This window comes from Bos taurus, chromosome 19, assembly GCF_002263795.3.
Source record: "Bos taurus isolate L1 Dominette 01449 registration number 42190680 breed Hereford chromosome 19, ARS-UCD2.0, whole genome shotgun sequence".
In the NCBI taxonomy this organism is placed as follows: Eukaryota; Metazoa; Chordata; class Mammalia; order Artiodactyla; family Bovidae; genus Bos; species Bos taurus.
The window spans coordinates 63,122,541-63,139,548 of record NC_037346.1 but is presented as its reverse complement, the minus strand read 5'-3'; the positions used below and the strand labels follow the sequence as shown (position 1 = coordinate 63,139,548).

At 55.9% G+C, this 17,008-nt stretch overlaps 1 protein-coding gene across 1 annotated transcript; it reads right to left on the bottom strand.

Annotated features, from left to right (window-relative positions):
* Nucleotides 1–6,412: 6,412 nt before the first annotated feature.
* On the bottom strand, nucleotides 6,413–14,023 carry CACNG1 (calcium voltage-gated channel auxiliary subunit gamma 1). The gene is made up of 4 exons (NM_001080337.1): nucleotides 13,604–14,023; nucleotides 8,227–8,301; nucleotides 7,284–7,421; nucleotides 6,413–7,035 (listed from the first exon to the last, which is right to left on the bottom strand). The coding sequence occupies exons 1-4, from the start codon at nucleotides 13,833–13,835 to the stop codon at nucleotides 6,809–6,811; spliced, it is 672 nt and encodes a 223-aa protein (NP_001073806.1). The 5' UTR covers nucleotides 13,836–14,023; the 3' UTR covers nucleotides 6,413–6,808.
* Between the last annotated feature and the right edge of the window lie 2,985 nt (nucleotides 14,024–17,008).

Below are 17,008 nucleotides of genomic sequence, written 5' to 3'. Positions count from 1 at the left end.
GGAGATGGGACAGTCGGCCTTTCTTAAAGACAAGTTACAATTCTTAGCGCAGTGAATCATAATCAAGATGGGTATCCTGCTTTCTTTGAGTTGATCTGATCCGACATAAATCATTTCTGGGTTTTGCAAAGAAACACACTTCTTTACATATAAATCAAACGGCTGTGGAGAAGCTCTTGGGCTGCTATCTGCTCTAGAGGAACTAACCAAGACCAATTTTCATTGGGAAACATGCAAATAAGACTCTCCCAGGTGTTAATTCCTGTGCATTACTGGTGCTCTTTGAAGCACTTTTCTGAGAATGAAAGTAGAATGTGATTTCATCAAAACTGCAAGGCGGGATCATTCTGTATGGAGCGTGGGTTGAGCTGAAGAATGGAGAGTCGGCTTTGGGGGCAGCGCTGAAATGGAGCTTGGTTAAACTGGAACGCGCCGACGCTCCTGTGCCTTGGAGCTGAGGCAGGGTCTGTTATGGGCTGTGTGCCTGATGCACACAGCGGTGTTGTGCTAACAAACCACTTCCCACGAGGATGGAGACCTCTTGATCACATGGCCTCAGTTCCAGTTCACCCTACCTGCAGACTGCAGTTGACCTACCTTTCTGAAGTGGATCTGATGGTGCCACTCTTACCGGGAAGCCCTCCATGGTTTCCTGTCGCACCTTCAACTTCTTAGTTGGACTCTAGAGTACTGCACACAGACCCCTAAGTCTGCTTCCCCTTCCTTCCCTAGATGAACCCTCGTCCTTCCTTGCTTCTCAGCAAGGAGCACACCCTTCAGCACAAAGACACCCAGGCTTGCTCTGGGGAATGCTACTTGGTACTCAGGATTCTGTAAATTCACCTCCCACGCTCCGCACTTGGAATTAGCTCCCTTCTCCTCTAAGGGCCTTATACTTGCGTTACCACAATCTTTGTGTTCGAGTTGGGAGCTGGTGAGCTTCTGGTGACAGATGGGTCCCGAGGCCCCAGACCTACAGCGTAGGCTCTGCACCTTCTACAGAGCACATCCTGAAATGCCGGCGGAAGCAGCTCAGAGGGGTGGGTTCAGAGACGAGCGTAAGGACCCTCTCCCCTCCCCACGGATGCCCTTTGCCAGTGCGGTGCGGCCAGACGCCGGCTGCTGTTGGCAGCCATGGCCCGGGCGCAGCCACATCCCCGTCCGCTCCGCTCCGCCCCCCAGCAATGACACGGCTTTAACAGTCACCAGTGTTCTGTGTCTTCCCAGGTGTCACTGTTGGAACCCCTGATGTGACAGCTTCACCATGGTTACGTCAACTTTGATGGATGCTGCCTACCTTAGCATCTCCCGGTATGTAGGCTTAAACCTACCGCACAGACTTTTGGGAAAGTGATGACATTCCCCTTGGTCTGAAGCTCTGGTGGATTTTAAATCCACAGAGGGAGGTGACTAAATAGAATGGGAGCTACAGCTTGCTGAGTCTGTGGTGTTAGCCCACTCTTAGCTCATTAAAGCAGATGCTCTGCAAATTGATTTAAACCATTGTTTTGGGAGACCGTGGGGCTAATTCCTGGGAAGAGAGGACACTAGTGTGATGATGGGGTGAACCAGCCAAGGCTCTGGAAGGTGGGCTTGGCTGGCTGGTCATGTGGCTTGCCCTATGGGCTCCTCTGCAAACAAACCAGAGGAGAATGGGTTTGCTGTTTTGCCCACTAGTTGGACAGAAATGTAATCTGAGGCATCTCTGACAAGCCCTCTAGACATGAGCAGGGCCACAGGGGAAGGGCCTGAAGTCCGGGGGTAGGTGGCTTGTCCCTGGGCCTGCTCTTCAAACGCACCTGCTGTTAGGTCCTCTGTCGGCGTGGAATCCAGACAGGCACGTGTTTCTACAAACTGAGCAGGAGTGCGCATTCTTGGCTGAGTCTCCCCTTCAAAGTTTTAAGGCGTTAGTCCTCTTTTAACTTGGCAATTGGGCATAGAGCGAGCGGTGTGACCTGGAACCAAAGTAACAGGGAACTGCTGGCAGGTGTGTAAGCGATCAGGCTTTACCCGACAGATCAGCTCTCCTCCCTGCAACCCTGCAGGCAGCAGCTCCCAACCTTTGGGGCACCACGACCTTTTTGGCCTCCAAGGACTGGATGGAGGGGGGGTGGCTTCTGAATGATTCAAGTGCATCACATTTATTGTGCACTTTATTATTATTATATCAACTCCGTCTCAGATCATCAGGCACTAGGTCCCGGAGGTTGGGGACCCTGCTATAGACCTTCTAAAACCTGCATCGTTCCTGCTGGTTGTGCTAAAGAGTGGAAGAGACAGCATTTTGAAAAAAAATTGTGCTCTAGTGTCATTAAAGGTAGTTTTGAATCATCCAGCAAAGGCCTTGTAGAAATCTATCTGTTCCTTTTTTTCTTTTAATTGAAGCTGTGTCAGTTTCAGGTGTTCAGCAGAAACCTGTCTGTTCTTAAAGGCTGCCGGCTGACGTGTTCCAGCTGAGAAAACCCATCTCATCCAGGCCCGCAGCCGCGAGCTCCACTGTGGCGGATGCAGGGGCCCAGGCCCAGCCCAGGGCGAGCCACAGGGCTGTGGGCCCTGTGGGCATGGCCCAGGTCCCCAGTGAGCTCCAGTGGTCCTCTCCCTGCGCGTCCTGCTGCTTCTCTGGAGCACCCCTACGCTCTCCTCCCTGCTCTCTTCGAGCTCACACACCTGTCTGATGTGCCGGTGCACCCCAGGGGCACTGTGAGGAGCGTTTGACTGGGTGGGGAAGGTTCTAGCTGCCAGGGTGACTCAGGAAAATATCACCAACCAAGGCAGGTGCGGGGAACCACGCAGAATGGGGTAGGAACTGGGAATATGAGCCCAGTGTCAAGGCCACACAAGGAGAAAGCATGGATTTTGCACAGAGGGGTTAGAGGCATGTCCACGCTGGGCCCTAGGGAGGAAGGAGGACTCCAGCAGCTTCTGAAAGGGGGCAGGTGACCTGCGGCCAAGGAACCTCAATCACATAGCACTTGGCTTTACTTTAAAGTCACTGACTATATTGGACTCTAGGCCCTGAGGGGCAGGTCCATAACCCATCCCTGGTTTTGTCCACAAGCAGGTCCTGTCCTGGCTCAGCACACATGCTGCAGTCAGGGGATGAGACAGGACAATGGTCCCCAAGATGTCCACACCCTGACCGGGGGAACCATACTTTGTATGGAAAAGGGACGCTGCATACATGACTGAGCCAAGGGCCTTGGTGGGTTGGGGGTGGGGAGCGCTTAGCGTGGATGGTCCAGATGGACGCAGTGTGAGCAGAGGTCCTTTCAAGAGGGAGCTGTGAGGCGGGAAGCAGAGACGGGTGAGGGAGCACAGCACCTCCTCTCCTCTGCAGCTAGTTCGTTTACCTTCATCACACACCGCTTCCTCTCTCAAACCTTCCCTGGCCATCTGTAAGAAAAGCAATGGAAATGTCATTTTAAGGCTTTCCACCTGGGGCTGGAAGTGGGCCCAGGACGAAAAAAGGACCAGACCGAAGTGTGTCCCCCCGAGCTCGTGCCGTCCTGGGGCCACGGGCCGGAGTGAGCCTGTCAGCACCCCGCAGACCGCTGCTTCGGGCTTGAGACACCGTCCAACTCCTTGGAGAAGGTGGGAGGAAAACGACGCTTCTTCCAGCCAGGCGGCCCGGTCCTCTGCAGAGGTCACTTCACTTCTACGACACCCACAGGGCGTGGCTCTGTGTTCCGGGAATCGGTGTCTCTGCTAAGGGCTCACACCTGGATTTCTGGAGCCGGCAGGTAGGACCTCCTGGTCTCAGTGACTGGGGCCGCCTCTCGCTGAGGTGGGGGCAGCCTTGGTGTCGGCTCCTTTTCTCATTTTCCTTCCCATTAGGTGGAGCGGGTCGTACGTTGCCACCTCCCTGCCTCTGGGACGTATCCGGACTGTATCCCTGTTTATCCGGACGTCGTTAGGGCCGTGAGGCACATGCCGGGTCGCCCCTTTACTGAACATGCAGCCTGGATGGGCTTCCGACTGTCTCGAGGTGGGGCGGGGCGAGGGCGTGGCCAGAGGGGGCGTGGCGTGGGGGCGGGCGTGTGGGGGCGGGCGCCGTGGGGGGGCGTGGTAGGGCGTGGCGGGGGCGTGACGTGGCGGGCGTGACGTGGCGTGGCGTGGTGTGGGGCGAGCGTGGCGTGGCAGGGGCGCGGGCGGGGGGCGTGGCGGGGCGTGGGGGGCATGGTAGGGCGTGGCTGGGCGTGGTGGGGGCGGGACGGGGGTGGGATGGGGCGGGGCGAGCTGTTTACATCAGTGACTTGGGTGTTGTTCTGAGCTTCTGAAGCTCAGAGCTGAGGACCTCAGACTGTGGCTGCAAACACCTCCTTCCCCCCACCTCTGTTTCTCTCTGGTTCTACCAGGACTGCTCTGTGGGCGAAGACAGAGGCAGGCTTAAAGCCAAATCAGCAAGCACCTCCAGGTGGCTAGTCCTTCACATTCAGGCCAGAAACTCGTCAGGAGCAAAGCCCCAAGAAGACGAACTAGCACTAATTAGTGACGTGAGACAGACATAGAGGAGCAAATACTGTTTCCTCTCACTCGTATGAGGCACCTGAACAGTCAAGTTCACAGAGACAGAAAGTGTATGGTTGGAGGGGTCGGGGGCGGGGAGTCGTTTAAAGGGGGCAGAGCTTCTGTTTGGCAAGATGTAAAGAGCCATGGACAGTGGGTAACATGGTGGAGCTGGACACGTAGAAATAATTAAGGTGGTAAATTTCATGCTGTGTATATTTTACCACATTTTAAAAAAGATCTCACACTTAAATGTTATTTATCTGACTGAGTTGCCAGTCCTGGCTCTGCCACCCCCCTTACCTCGTGGGATCTGATGAATTTTAAAAGTTAAGAAAGTGAACACGTTATGGAACCTCAGGGTTTGACGACCGTTCGGTTCACACCGGTCCCGTGGGAACTAGAGTCGAAGGGACCAGACTCCAGCCCGGCGCCCCCAGCCCTCTCTGCACTCACTGTTGGCCTGGAAAGATGCAAACACAGTTTCTAACTGCTCAAGGCCACATCCTTAGGATGACCCCAGCCCCCCACCCCCCCAAAATGTCTGCCTGAGGAAATCCGAGGCTGCCTGAAGACTCTGCTGTTTGTCCAGCCAAAACCTGCCACAGGCCCTGGTCTCCCAACCTCTGTGTGAGGGTCGGCACCTAACTGGATCACCTCCTGTTAGACAATCCCCAGATGGGTTCCCAGGCACCTAACTGGATCACCTCCTGTTAGACAACCCCCAGATGGGTTCCCAGGCCCACCCCCTTCCACCCCTGGACAGCCCTTTGCTTCTCTAACTCTACAGAGCCTGCTGCTGCTGCTGCTAAGTCGCTTCAGTCGTGTCCGACTCTGTGCGACCCCATAGACAGCAGCCCACCAGGCTCTGCCGTCCCTGGGATTCTCCAGGCAAGAACACTGGAGTGGGTTGCCATTTCCTTCTCCATTGCGTGAAAGTGAAAAGTGAAAGTGAAGTTGCTCAGTCGCGACTGACTCGTGCGGACCCCATGGCCTGTAGCCCACCAGGCTCCTCCGTCCGTGGGGTTTTCTAGGCAAGAGGACTGGAGTGGGGCGCCACTGCCCACCCTAGAAAACTCCTGATCACCTCTGGGCATACAGTTGAGTTCTGTTCCTGCTGCAATAGTGTGTTACTGATTAAAATCTGTTCTGACCACTATACCTGTGGCTTTGTTTATCTCTGGCAGTTCTGATAAAACTTTATTTATGGACACTGAAATCTGAATTTCTTGAAATTTTCACATCATGAAATCTTTTTCCTCTTTGATGTTTCTTAACCATTTAGAACTATAAAACCATTCTTAGCAAGAGACAGGCCCCAGATTGACCCTCAGCTGGTAGTTTGCTGACCCGTCCCTGCAAAAGGGGCTGGCCACGGCCTCTGGAACAGATCAAGGTAAGGGGCACGGGGTCTTTTCTGCTCACTAGTCTGGCTTTCCATCCCCAAGGGCTGGCTGAATGCAGGGGATTCAAAGGCAGAAGAGTGTAAATTGTGACACTCCAGGTGGCCCTTCGTGTCTAGCTGCTAAGCCCGGCTACCTAATGTTCTCTGCCACAAAAATCCAGCGTCTGAAACCAGACCCTCGTGGCCGGGCAGCTGGAGCCCTGTGTCAGAACTGGGATGCCTCTGGTACTGGCAGCTCTGGAAATAATGCTCCTTGTTTTTCACGCTCTTGCCAATTCAGATGGCCTCTGGTTTCTCCTGAAGACAACCCAGGGCCCAGAGTTAGAAACTGGATTTCAGAGCCTCTAAGTCTCGCCAGTAAACAGACCCTCTGTCCCTGTGTCCCCACAGAAGTCCTCACCATCCCCGGGGCCTATGCCTTCATCTCTCCTCTGGGTCAAGGGGGCCCTTGGGCTGTGTGGTCAGAAACCCAAGCGATCTCTATGCAAGGCCAAGGAAAGGCATGTTTCAAAGAGTTTTTATTTCAAATCGCCGTCAGACCAGTTAAAAAGTGCTTGTCGGGTCTGCCGGAAGCCAAGGAGGGGATGTCGGGTGACCAGGAAGCAGAGAGGCGCTGGCGGCTCGCACAGCTGAGCACCTGGGGCGGCGGGCAAGCCGCGGAGGAACATCGGGGAGGCCGGTCGAGGACCCCCGGGGACCCCAGCACCGGCTGCCCCGCCCCTCCCGGCCGGCCGGGCCGAGTCCACTGGCCGAGCGGGCCGCGCCGCGTGTCCACTGGCCGGCCCCGGAGAAGCGCCGCGCCGTGTGCGCGCAGTGGGGACGCGGAGAAGTCACGCCGCCACCTCCGGCCCGTCCAAGGCTCAGCCTCCCGAGGCAGGCCCCGCGCCCGGCCCAGGACTAGTGCTCGGGCTCGGCGTCCATGCAGGACTCCCAGGGGTCGCGGGGCATCCGCGGCAGCGCGAGGAGCAGCAGCGCGAGGCCGCCGACCAGGAGTAGAGCTGCCGCGACGCAGGCGCAGATGAAGGACCAGGCGAGCGAGTGCGCGATCCAGGCCGTGTGCTCGCTGTCGACCATGCGCTGCACCGACTGCCGCATGACCTCCGCCGACACCGAGAGGCAGAGGCCTGAGGGCACAGCCGGGCTCAGGCTGCGGGCCTTGAGGGGCAGACCCAGGGCGGGGGGTGCGGGGGATCCAGGGGGGAAGGTGAGTGCGGGAGTCAGGTGGGGTATTGGGGGGTGGGGCGGGGTCACGGGGGCATGGGGAGCAGGGGCCTGGAGCCGGGCCTTGTCCAAACCCAGCCCCCACCCCGGCGGGCTAGGGAGAGGGGCAGGAGCATCCCTCGGCCCCGCACCCACAGGAGGCCCATCCTACCCGCGAAGATGTAGAACATGGAGGCCGGCCTCAGCAGGTAGTCCCGCTTCTTCCGGAAGGACAGGAGTGCGCAGAGGGTGCCCACGATGATGAAGCCCAGGCTGAAGATGGCGATGGCGGCGGCTGAGATGCTGTACTCTGCGGCACAAGAGTGTGGGGACGCCGGGGCCTCAGGAGGGGCTCGGCGTCCCTTCACCTGCTGTGCCTGCCCCCCAGATTAGCGATGCTCCGCCTTCTGTCGTCCCCGTTTCCCAGGTGAGAACACTGAGGGCCAGAGATGAAACCATTCCTTCCGAGTGGCACATGAGTAAGGGATGGGGCCAGGATGTCCACACGACCTAATTCCTTCTCCAGGTCGTCCAGGCACCAAAATGAAGGTCCTCCTTCCAGGGGCACAGGCCTCAGAAGGTGGTGGGAGATTTGTGGCTTAAGACCTGCCTGGAGCAGAAACCTCCCTCCCAGAGTCAGGGCTGAAGGTGACACCCAGGCTCAGGGTGGCCTGTCCTGGGACTGACAAGCAGCCTCTGGAAGGATGACAGAGTGCGGCTTATTACAGAGCTCGGTGCCGGAGAGGATCTGTATGCGTATGCCAGGGTGAGCCTGGGTGTGCGTGTGTGTGCATGTGTGTCTGTGTGCATGTGTGTGTCAGTGTGTGTGCGTGTGTGTGCATGTGCATGTGTGCATGTGTGTCTGGGCGTGCATGTGTGTACCTGGGCACGCGTGTGTGTGCCTGGGAGCCCTGATGCAGAGACCTGAGACACCTGGAGGTGGGAGCTGTCGTTTCTGGGTACAGAGGTTGGCCCGGCTGCCTCTGACAAACTTCAGGAGGGGCTGCTTGTCATCAAGCAGGAGGCTGGGGCTTTCATGCCAGGGATTTTCCAGCTCAGCAGGGAGTGGTAGAATCTACTTTTCCTCCCCTTCCCTACCCTCCACCCAGGCTCACCTTTCTGAGTAGTGACTTCGAAGATCTCCGAGCTCTCGCCTGGGTTAAAATGCCTGAAGTAGGAACAGTTTTTCTCTGCAAAGGAGGGAGACAGTTGAGAGAAAGGGCTGCAGCTGGGGCGGGAGCTGGCAAGGAGGGGGTGGGCCAGTCCCACTGGGGCTTCTGGCTTGCTGTCTGCTCTCTAAACCCTGACTCTGGGCTGAAACAAGCCTCTTTCTTCCACCCTTAGACCAAAAGTTTGGTGGGAAAGGGGCTGCATAAGAGCCTGAGGATCTTCAGGGAGCTGAGGCTGACTCAGTCCAGGTGCAGAGCACTGGGTACTGAGCCCTTTTGGCAGATGGGGTAACTGAAGCCTAGAGTTCAAGTCTGTTCGGGACTGTGAGACACATGGTCAATCAGGGCCAGACAGTGGTCCTCAGCTGGGGCTGATTCTGTCCCCAGGGGACCCTTGGCAGTGTCTGGAGACATTTCTGTGTCCCAGCTGGGCAGACGGCTACTGGCACCTGGTGGGTGGTGGCCTGGGATATGCCGAACACCCTGCAGTGCACAAAACTACCAGCCCTCAGATGCCAGAGCCGCTGGGGTTGCCAGACCCAGGATCACATACAACCCAGGGCTGGTTTCCAATCAGCATCCAGGCAAAGTCTTTTTGAAGAACTTTCCAGGAGATTCTGATGTTCAGCCAGGTTTAGAAACCTGGCTCCAACCCCCTTAAAATGTCGCCCGAAGGGCTTTGCTGAGTGGGCCATTGTGTGGACTTGGATGAAGGGCCACGTGAGATGAAGGGCCACGTGTGACCGTCATCTCACGAATTAGGCCCTCCACGCCTGTGAGCATAGAGGCAGCGCAGCTGAGACCTCCTAGGTGAGCTGCTCGGCCCACTTGATTAGCTCCGGGAAAGCCATGGAAAACGTGTGTTGGCCACAGGGCCCCAAATCTGGATTTGGTAGGGGGCAGAGGAGGAACTCCGGAGAAGGCAATGGCAACCCACTCCAGTACTCTTGCCTGGAAAATCCCATGGACGGAGGAGCCTGGTGGGCTGCAGTCCATGGGGTTGCTAAGAGTCAGGCACAACTGAGCAACTTCACTGTCACTTTTCACTTTCATGCATTGGAGAAGGAAATGGAAACCCACTCCAGTATTCTTGCCTGGAGCATCCCAGAGATGGCAGAGCCTAGTGGGCTGCTGTCTATGGGGTCGCACAGAGTCGGACACGACTGACTTGACTGAGCAGCAGCAGCAGTGGAGGAAGAACACAGAAGAAATTCACACTGATTTTCAATATAATTTCTCCTCCATTTTTCTCTTTAAATCTCTCTTACAACTAGATATACTGTAAAATTAAAGGACTATTGCTTATTGCATAGTTTAATGTTCTTTACTGCTGATTTAGGAAGTAGATGAATGGGTTATTTTATACTATTTTGTTTCTTAAAAAACTAAACCATGTTGCTTTTTATTTGTGTGAGGCACTGCACGGGATCGTTTCTCCTGTGTCTCCTGGAGCCCCAGTGGGAAGCTCTGTGCTCCGGGTTCAGACGCGTCTGCTTTGCGCCTGCATTTGGTTTTTATCTTCAGGCCACAGCTTAATGTTCACCAGGTGTTTGGTGCCTCGTTTCTTTTGGAAAAAAGCCTGCTGCCAGTCGTAACTTTCACTGGAGTCCAGGCTTCCGTCTGCCTGAGATGATCATCTCCCACTGAAATCTCTGGCCCCCGACCCCCTAATGTCAAGGTTACTGCTGCTCCGCAGTGGAGGAAGAGAATGGCCCCGGGAGATGGAGCCTGGTTTAGAAGCAGCAAATGTTCCATGAAGTAAACAGCCTTTTCTTTGAGTTTCTATATTTAAATCACTCTCCTTTTGAGCTGAGTTACCTGGGGTGTGTGGCTGCCGCTGGTGATGTCAGGCACTTCTGGTGCTATTTTCCAGCATAACGGAGCTCTCATGTATGTGTTAGGTTATCAGCTGCAGCAGACCTGCTCTAATGGCTCCTGCGAGGTGATGGGTCCCCCAGAGTCTCCCTCTGGACAGAGGAATAATTTCTGTCTCATTCTTTAAGGGCCAACTTTGGTTGCTTTTGAAAACCCTCTGAAGGGAATTGACTGAATTCAAGTGTGTTTCACGATTGGCTGCCTCCCTGACAATTTGCAGACCCTGAGTTAGAAGCCTTCAGCACGAGTGGCCTGGACATAAGGCCCATCGAGGACCCGGCCAAGGCAGGCACGTCCATGTTGCCAAAGGTCCTCTTGCTCAGGTGGTGGTTGGGGTGTCGGCACCCCCAGACCAGCACCAGCCTCTGGGGAAGCCCCTCTGCAGATTGTGCGGGGACAAGTACAGGCACCCCCCTTACTAAGTGCTCTCACAGGGTGGCTGGGGGCTCCCAGTCCCCTCCCTCCGTGGCAGGTCTTTGGGCGCGCGGATGGGCCCTCCCGCCCGTCCCCTCTCCTGACTCAGTGCTTGAGGAGGATTGGTGTCCCCTATGCTGAACCAGGAGAAGCGCCGCTACAGGGCCCTGTGAATGCCCATCAGAGACGGCAGCCCCTTCGTGTCTTGTAATCTTTTAAAATGTAAAATTAAAAACTTGACGTTTTTAAACAATGTAACTGTGGAAATTAGATGTCCACTCTTCCTCAGGGTTTGTTTCTGTGGCTGCTTGTTAAATTTCATTTCTGAATGAAATATGTGAAGTCTGTGTTCATGTATGGCCACTGAAATCTCTGCTCAGGTAGTTTGGTGGTCAGCTCGCAGACATTTCCTAGAATGCTTAAAGCCACGCCTCTCCCAGTCTTTGCTGAGGAGCTCCGTGCCAGTAGACAGCCAAGCACTCAGCCAAGTGGCCTGCGTGCTGCCTTAGCCTTTTTCTCCCTTTCTCTTCCCCAACTCCCCTGCCCCGGGCTCGTTCTCTCCCTTCCCTTCTTTGTCTCTTTCTCCCTCCCTCGTGCTGTCTCCCTCCTTCTCTCTCTCTCTCTTCACACAGCTCTGCATAAGCCAGAGGTGAGAGCTTATGGCCTTCTCAGATCTTTCCCGTGCACGCTTGTTGCACTGTGGACCCACGTGGCCTCCTAAACTCCCAGGAATATTTTGGGGCTTTTCAAAGCCACCTATCTTATTCTCCAGTTTTCTGGTTAGCCTATTGTTTGCTCTGTTATCTGCTCCCTTAGGCAGTTACGATATTAAACAACTGTCTCTAATTGTTTTTGACAAATGCCTCCTGGGTAAAAGACTGTTTCCACTGGATGAGCTCAGAGTCAGGTCAAATAAAGACAGCCTTGCAAATACGAACTTCTAGGGAGCCACCAAACAGATCAGATAATGACAGCACTCTGGGAAGGAGGCCTTGAAAGGGATCCAGCCCTAGTCTGTCCCTTCTGGTGACTTCCAGGCAGCTGGCTTCACTCTGATGGCAGGCTGTTGGTTTTTGAGGCTGTGACAGAGTCAGGGAGGAAAGAACTGGAATAGCAGCTTAAGACACCACAGACCTCATTGTTCCTACTGGGATTCACTCCTCTTTCTTGAATAAGCACTTGCTTATTGCTGCAAGACTGGTTAACTTCTAGAGTTCTGAAAAAGTGTATCCTGACCGTGTTAGCCAACGTTCTCATTGTTTTTATGGAGAAAAGAATTTTTGGAGGTCCTTACTCTGTTGTTTTTCTGTCATCCAAAGTTAACATGTAATGTATGCGTTTGGCAGACAGTGCTACACTTGGATTTGTAGATGTTGTTGTTAACTAAGGAGAGAAGGCATATGAGCTCTCTTCCTCCAAGAAACACTGATCCAGTAGAGCATAGGCAGGATGGGTAGAGAAGGGAAACGACGTCCCCTTGCAGAGAAAGGATAGGGGAGAAGGCAGGAGTGCACCTGGACAGCTCGTCCAGCGCTCACAGGCTCGGAAGGTGCCATTCACTCTGGGCCAGGAGAAGGCGGCCTAGAGGTTGACTCGACTCAGGCTCACGGCCAGGCTGAGCCAGTGCATCCCCTTTGGCCGGTCTGGTCACGTCCCACGTCGTCTCTCCTTGTATAGACTCCCCTCACCACCCTGCTCATCTGCTCTGTAAATTCACCAGGCTTTAAAAGGCCAAGGACAGGTGGACCGTAACAGTGCGTTCCCACGCACGGTCCCTGGAGGATCTGCCCTGCCCAGGAGGGCTGGAGGGATGGTGCACCTGTTTATGGGTGTGCTCGGCAGTGGCCATGAGGCGTGGGCATGTGGGCTACATGATACCCTTTGAGCACATGTCCGTGCCTGTGAGAGCCCTCAGGCTTGGGACTCGCTGTGTCTTCCAGGTGATCGGTGGGAGTGAGCAGGGCAGGGCTTTCCTGGGGTAGGGGGGTGGGGGTGGGCGAGGAAGGTGAGAGGCGGAGGGGTGGGGTTTGGGCTCCTTCACCCCCAACAGAGACCGCAGGGTCTTCGGGGACTTAGCAGTGCCTTCCTTGAAGAGCAGGGTTCAAGGAATACCCAGTCTGATAACAGACTAATTCTGAAAACCAGGTGGGACCCTGCACTCAGCCTGGTTGCTGGCCGCCTTGGGGTGACATTGGAAGGAGCGCTGGAGGGGACTCTGGGTTGCTGGGCCTGAGCCCGTGTGTTAAAGGAAGGCGTGGAGTCTGCGATGGGCTTGTCAGCGCCCAGTCCTCTGGGGGTGGTGGGCAGGGCCCGCACGGAGCCCAGACTCTGACGCGGCCCCAGGCCCTTTCCGCAGCAGGCCTCTGCCCACTGAGAACGTGGAGGCTCCACACCTGCGGAGAGGCGGCCACCCTCACACCAGGTGTTCTCCACAAAGAGGCCTTCAAGTGTGGTTCGCGCACCACTAGGAGAGTGAGGCAGGCACTTAAATCACAGCGAGAGGAAGCGTTTTCTGAGTCTGAAGGGGACCCCGTTCAGGAGGAGGCGCGAGACACAGTCCTTGCACAAAGCCGGTCCCGCCTCACAGACGAGCCACCTGTGGGCACTCAGGGCCGGCACCCAGGAGGGCCGCGCGCCGGTTCCTCCTGCCGCCTTCAGGAGGAGGAGTCCTGCATTCCCCTTTTGCACGGGCTCGGGTTACCCTTTAGCGGAGTGTGTCCGCACGCCAGCCTGGAATGAACTCCCCCGAGGCGGCCCTTCCACCTGAGGCCTGCGTTTGGTGGGGGCCGGGCGTCCAGGCTGTCTGCAGACCCGCGCGCTCTTTGCTGAGCCGCGGTCTGTCCGCCCATCCAGACCCCTGCCCCCTGACCAGCCGCGAGCCCCAGCGCACGGAATAGCGGGAGCCGAGCACCCGCACTCCGCAGCCCGGCCCCGCCCCGCCAGCACCGCCTCGGCGGCCCACCGCCCCCGCCCAGGCTCGCTCCGGTCTCTGGAGCCCCGTCGTCCCACAGGGGCGGGCGCGGCGGTACGTTACCCCCGGGCAGGGTGATGGGGCCGCAGCTCCTCTCCTTGTCGCCCACGAAGATCCGCTTCGTGCAGATCCGCCAGAGGCCGAAGTGGGCCGCCTCGCAGGTGGAGTTGTGGTGCTCCACGTGCGGGCTCAGCACAGCCCAGTGGTCCGTCACCACGGCCACCAGGGCCAGCACGATGCCCACCAGGATGCAGAGGAGGGCCACTCGGACCTTCAGGGTTTTGGTCTGGGACATGGTGATCCCGGGGCCGTGGGCGCCTGGGGTCCGTCGGCCGTGTCCTTCCGGGCCGGGGGCAGCCGGGCTGGGGCGGCGGCAGTGGCTCCAGCGGGGGGTGGAAGCTAAGTTTAGTGTGCGGGCTGAGCCAGGGTGGGCTGGCCGTGGGCGAGGCCACTGGACGGGCTCAGCAGCTGCCCAGGCGTGTCAGAGGCCTGAGGAAGCTTCTATTAATGCGCACCCCGGAGCCTCACTGAGGACGGCTGCTCCTTGGGTTTCAGGGCTGGCTCCCCTCCCGGGGGCCAGGAGCACACCAGGGTGGGGCAGGAGAGAAGGCCCAGACGGGCTGCAGACTCGCCACCCTCAAAGTCCGGGTTACCCTCAGACCGGGCCCTGAGCGGGGAGGGCGAGGGGCACAGGCCTGGCGCTACGCGTGCCAGCCTCTTCCTGCTGGGGCTGAAAGAGGAGTGAGCTGCTGGGGGGAGGGCACAGACCCAGGGACACAGGCCTCTGTCCTCGCCTGGGACCAGGTGAATGGGGCTCTGTTCTGGGGCCTGGGGGGCCCCACCCGGGGCCTCTGGCGCCCACGGCCCAGGGGGGCACGCTCTAGACCTGAACCCCCACAAGCCACCCCAGGTCGCTCCTGCACTGTCTCCTTGTCAGTTCTCTTTCCTTCCCGCCAACTGGGTCCAGAAGAAAAGCTCTTTGGGGGCTAGTAAGTCTTTCACGTATTTCTGACACTTGCAAATCAAAGCCTCGTTGCAGCGCTGTTCTCACTGTCCTGTCAGCTTTGTTGCTCGTCGCCAGGTCGCGTCCAGCTCTTTGCAACCTCATGGACTGTAGCACGCCAGGCTTTTAGTTTTAGGTTTACCTTCTATCAACGACTTCCCTGATGGCTCAGACGGTAAAGCATCTGTCTACAATGCGGGAGACCCGGGTTTGAGCCCTGGGTGGGGAAGATCCCCTGGAGAAGGAAATGGCAATCCACTCCAGTACTATTGCCTGGAAAATCCTATGGACGGAGGAGCCTGGTAGGCTACAGTCCATGGGGTCGCAAAGAGTCAGACACGATTGAGCGACTTCACTTCAATGGCAGGTATTAAGGATTTTCAGGTTATATCGTCCTTTACAAAGTAACTATACTTCAGTGAAGAAGAACAAAAGTAGATTGATTTACAGGTGACTATTAAGCAAAGACATTACTTTGCGAACAAAGATTCATCTAGTCAAGGCTATGGTTTTTCCTGTGGTCATGTATGGATGTGAGAGTTGGACTGTGAAGAAAACTGAGCACTGAAGAATTGGTGCTTTTGAACTGTGGTGTTGGAGAAGACTCTTGAGAGTCCCTTGGACTGCAAGGAGATCCAACCAGTCCATTCTGAAGGAGATCAGCCCTGGGATTTCTTTGGAAGGAATGATGCTAAAGCTGAAACTCCAGTACTTTGTCCACCTCATGCGAAGAGTTGACTCATTGGAAAAGACTCTGATGCTGGGAGGGATTGGGGGCAGGAGGAGAAGGGGACGACAGAGAATGAGATGGCTGGATGGCATCACCAACTTGATGGACGTGAGTCTCAGTGAACTCTGGGAGTTGGTGATGGACAGGGAGACCTGGCGTGCTGCGATTCATGGGGTCGCAAAGAGTCGGACACGACTGAGCGACTGATCTGATCTGATTTGATCTGATTAAGTGGCTACTGGGTGTATGGATTCAGCAGAGGACACTTGGGGTTTGGGACCACCAAGCGAGGGTCCCGACTCCCCCCATCCTGTCCACCCACTCCACCCCCCGGCCGCAGGCTGGTACTCCAGGCTGGCACCCCGACACCCTCCCGGGTCTGCATCTCCTTTCTCAAGTCACCAGTAGCCTCTTTTGGGGTGTAGTCAAGGGGCCGATGCATGGTCAGGAGAAGACCCCTGAGCCGGGTAGGGGTTTGACTTCTGAAATCCTGGCCTCAGGCTGATATGGCTTACAAAAAGACTCTCTGCGTGAGGAGAACCATTTGGGGGTCTAACCGTGGAGTTCAGACAGTTAATTATGATGCTGATCATAGTAATAGCTGAGCCTCAGTGAGCGCTTGCTGTCTACCAGGCACTGTGCTAAGCCTCTGTGTACCATTGCAGATAAAGGACCACAGGCTCAGAGGTATGAAGTAACTCATCTACGGTCATACAGCACATGGGGAAGCCAGGTTTCAGGGCCCAAACTCCTAACCAACAGTTGGAGCTGGGAGGAGCTCTCAAGGTCACTGTGGCTTTAGAGGAGGAAACCTATATTTGTCCTCTACCTTTTAAGTTCTCTGGCTTCCCTGATAGCTCAGTTGGTAAAGAATCCGCTTGCAATGCAGGAGACCCAGTTCGATTCCTGGGTTGGGAAAATCAGCTGGAGAAGGGATATTCTTGGGCTTCCCTGGTGGCTCAGCTGGTAAAGAATCCACCTGCAATGCAGGAGACCTGGGCTCAATTCCTGGGTTGGGAAGATCCCCTGGAGAAGGGAAAGGCTTCCCACTGCAATATTCTGGCCTGGAGAATTCCATGGACTGTATAGAACATGGGGTCGCAGAGTTGGACACGCCTGAGCGACGCACTTTGACTTTTAATTTCTCAGCTGAGGCTCCTCTAACAGCAGCAAGTTGACAAGAGAAAAGCATAGAGATTAATATTTTTATATGGCACCGGAGCCTTCATAAAAAATGAAGACCCAAAGAAACAAATTTGAGTTTTTTTTAATAGTTTATTGTAATAATTTAATTTTTTTCTCTAAATGAAAGTATGTTCGTTATAACAAATGCAACCACATACATGTACATGGAGAAAGAAAGTGACTTTCTGCTTTGTGTCTGTAATATCCCTTTCCTTATCCAGAGAGAAATGCTCTTCACAGTTTACACCTGAGCGTTCTAGAGTCGCTGTGTGTGAGGGACGGAAGGGTCCAAGTGAAGGGCAGGAAAGCGGGGGAAGCGAGGTCTGCATCGTGGGGCGTGCGCATGTCACACGCGAGCGTGAGCGTCTTGGGACCTGCTTCAGGGGAGGGGCAGAGAGGCCTTTCTGGGCGGGCTGTGCCTCAGATTCCTTCCACTTAAAATATGCAGCCTGCCAAGCTCCCATACCTTGGGCCAGCGTGTCCTGAGCCCCTCGTGACTGGTTAAGGGAACTGCAGCCTGGAGAGAGAGGTCTTTGCATCCTCTGGTTTG

Coding starts and splice junctions, on each gene's coding strand:
- CACNG1 (NM_001080337.1), bottom strand. CDS start 13,835: ATGTCCCAGACCAAAACCCTGAAGGTCCGAGTGGCCCTCCTCTGCATC. Junction 7,422..8,226: donor CGAAGTCACTACTCAGAAAG/GTGAGCCTGGGT, acceptor CTTGTGCCGCAG/AGTACAGCATCTCAGCCGCC. Junction 7,036..7,283: donor CATGTTCTACATCTTCGCGG/GTAGGATGGGCC, acceptor CTGTGCCCTCAG/GCCTCTGCCTCTCGGTGTCG.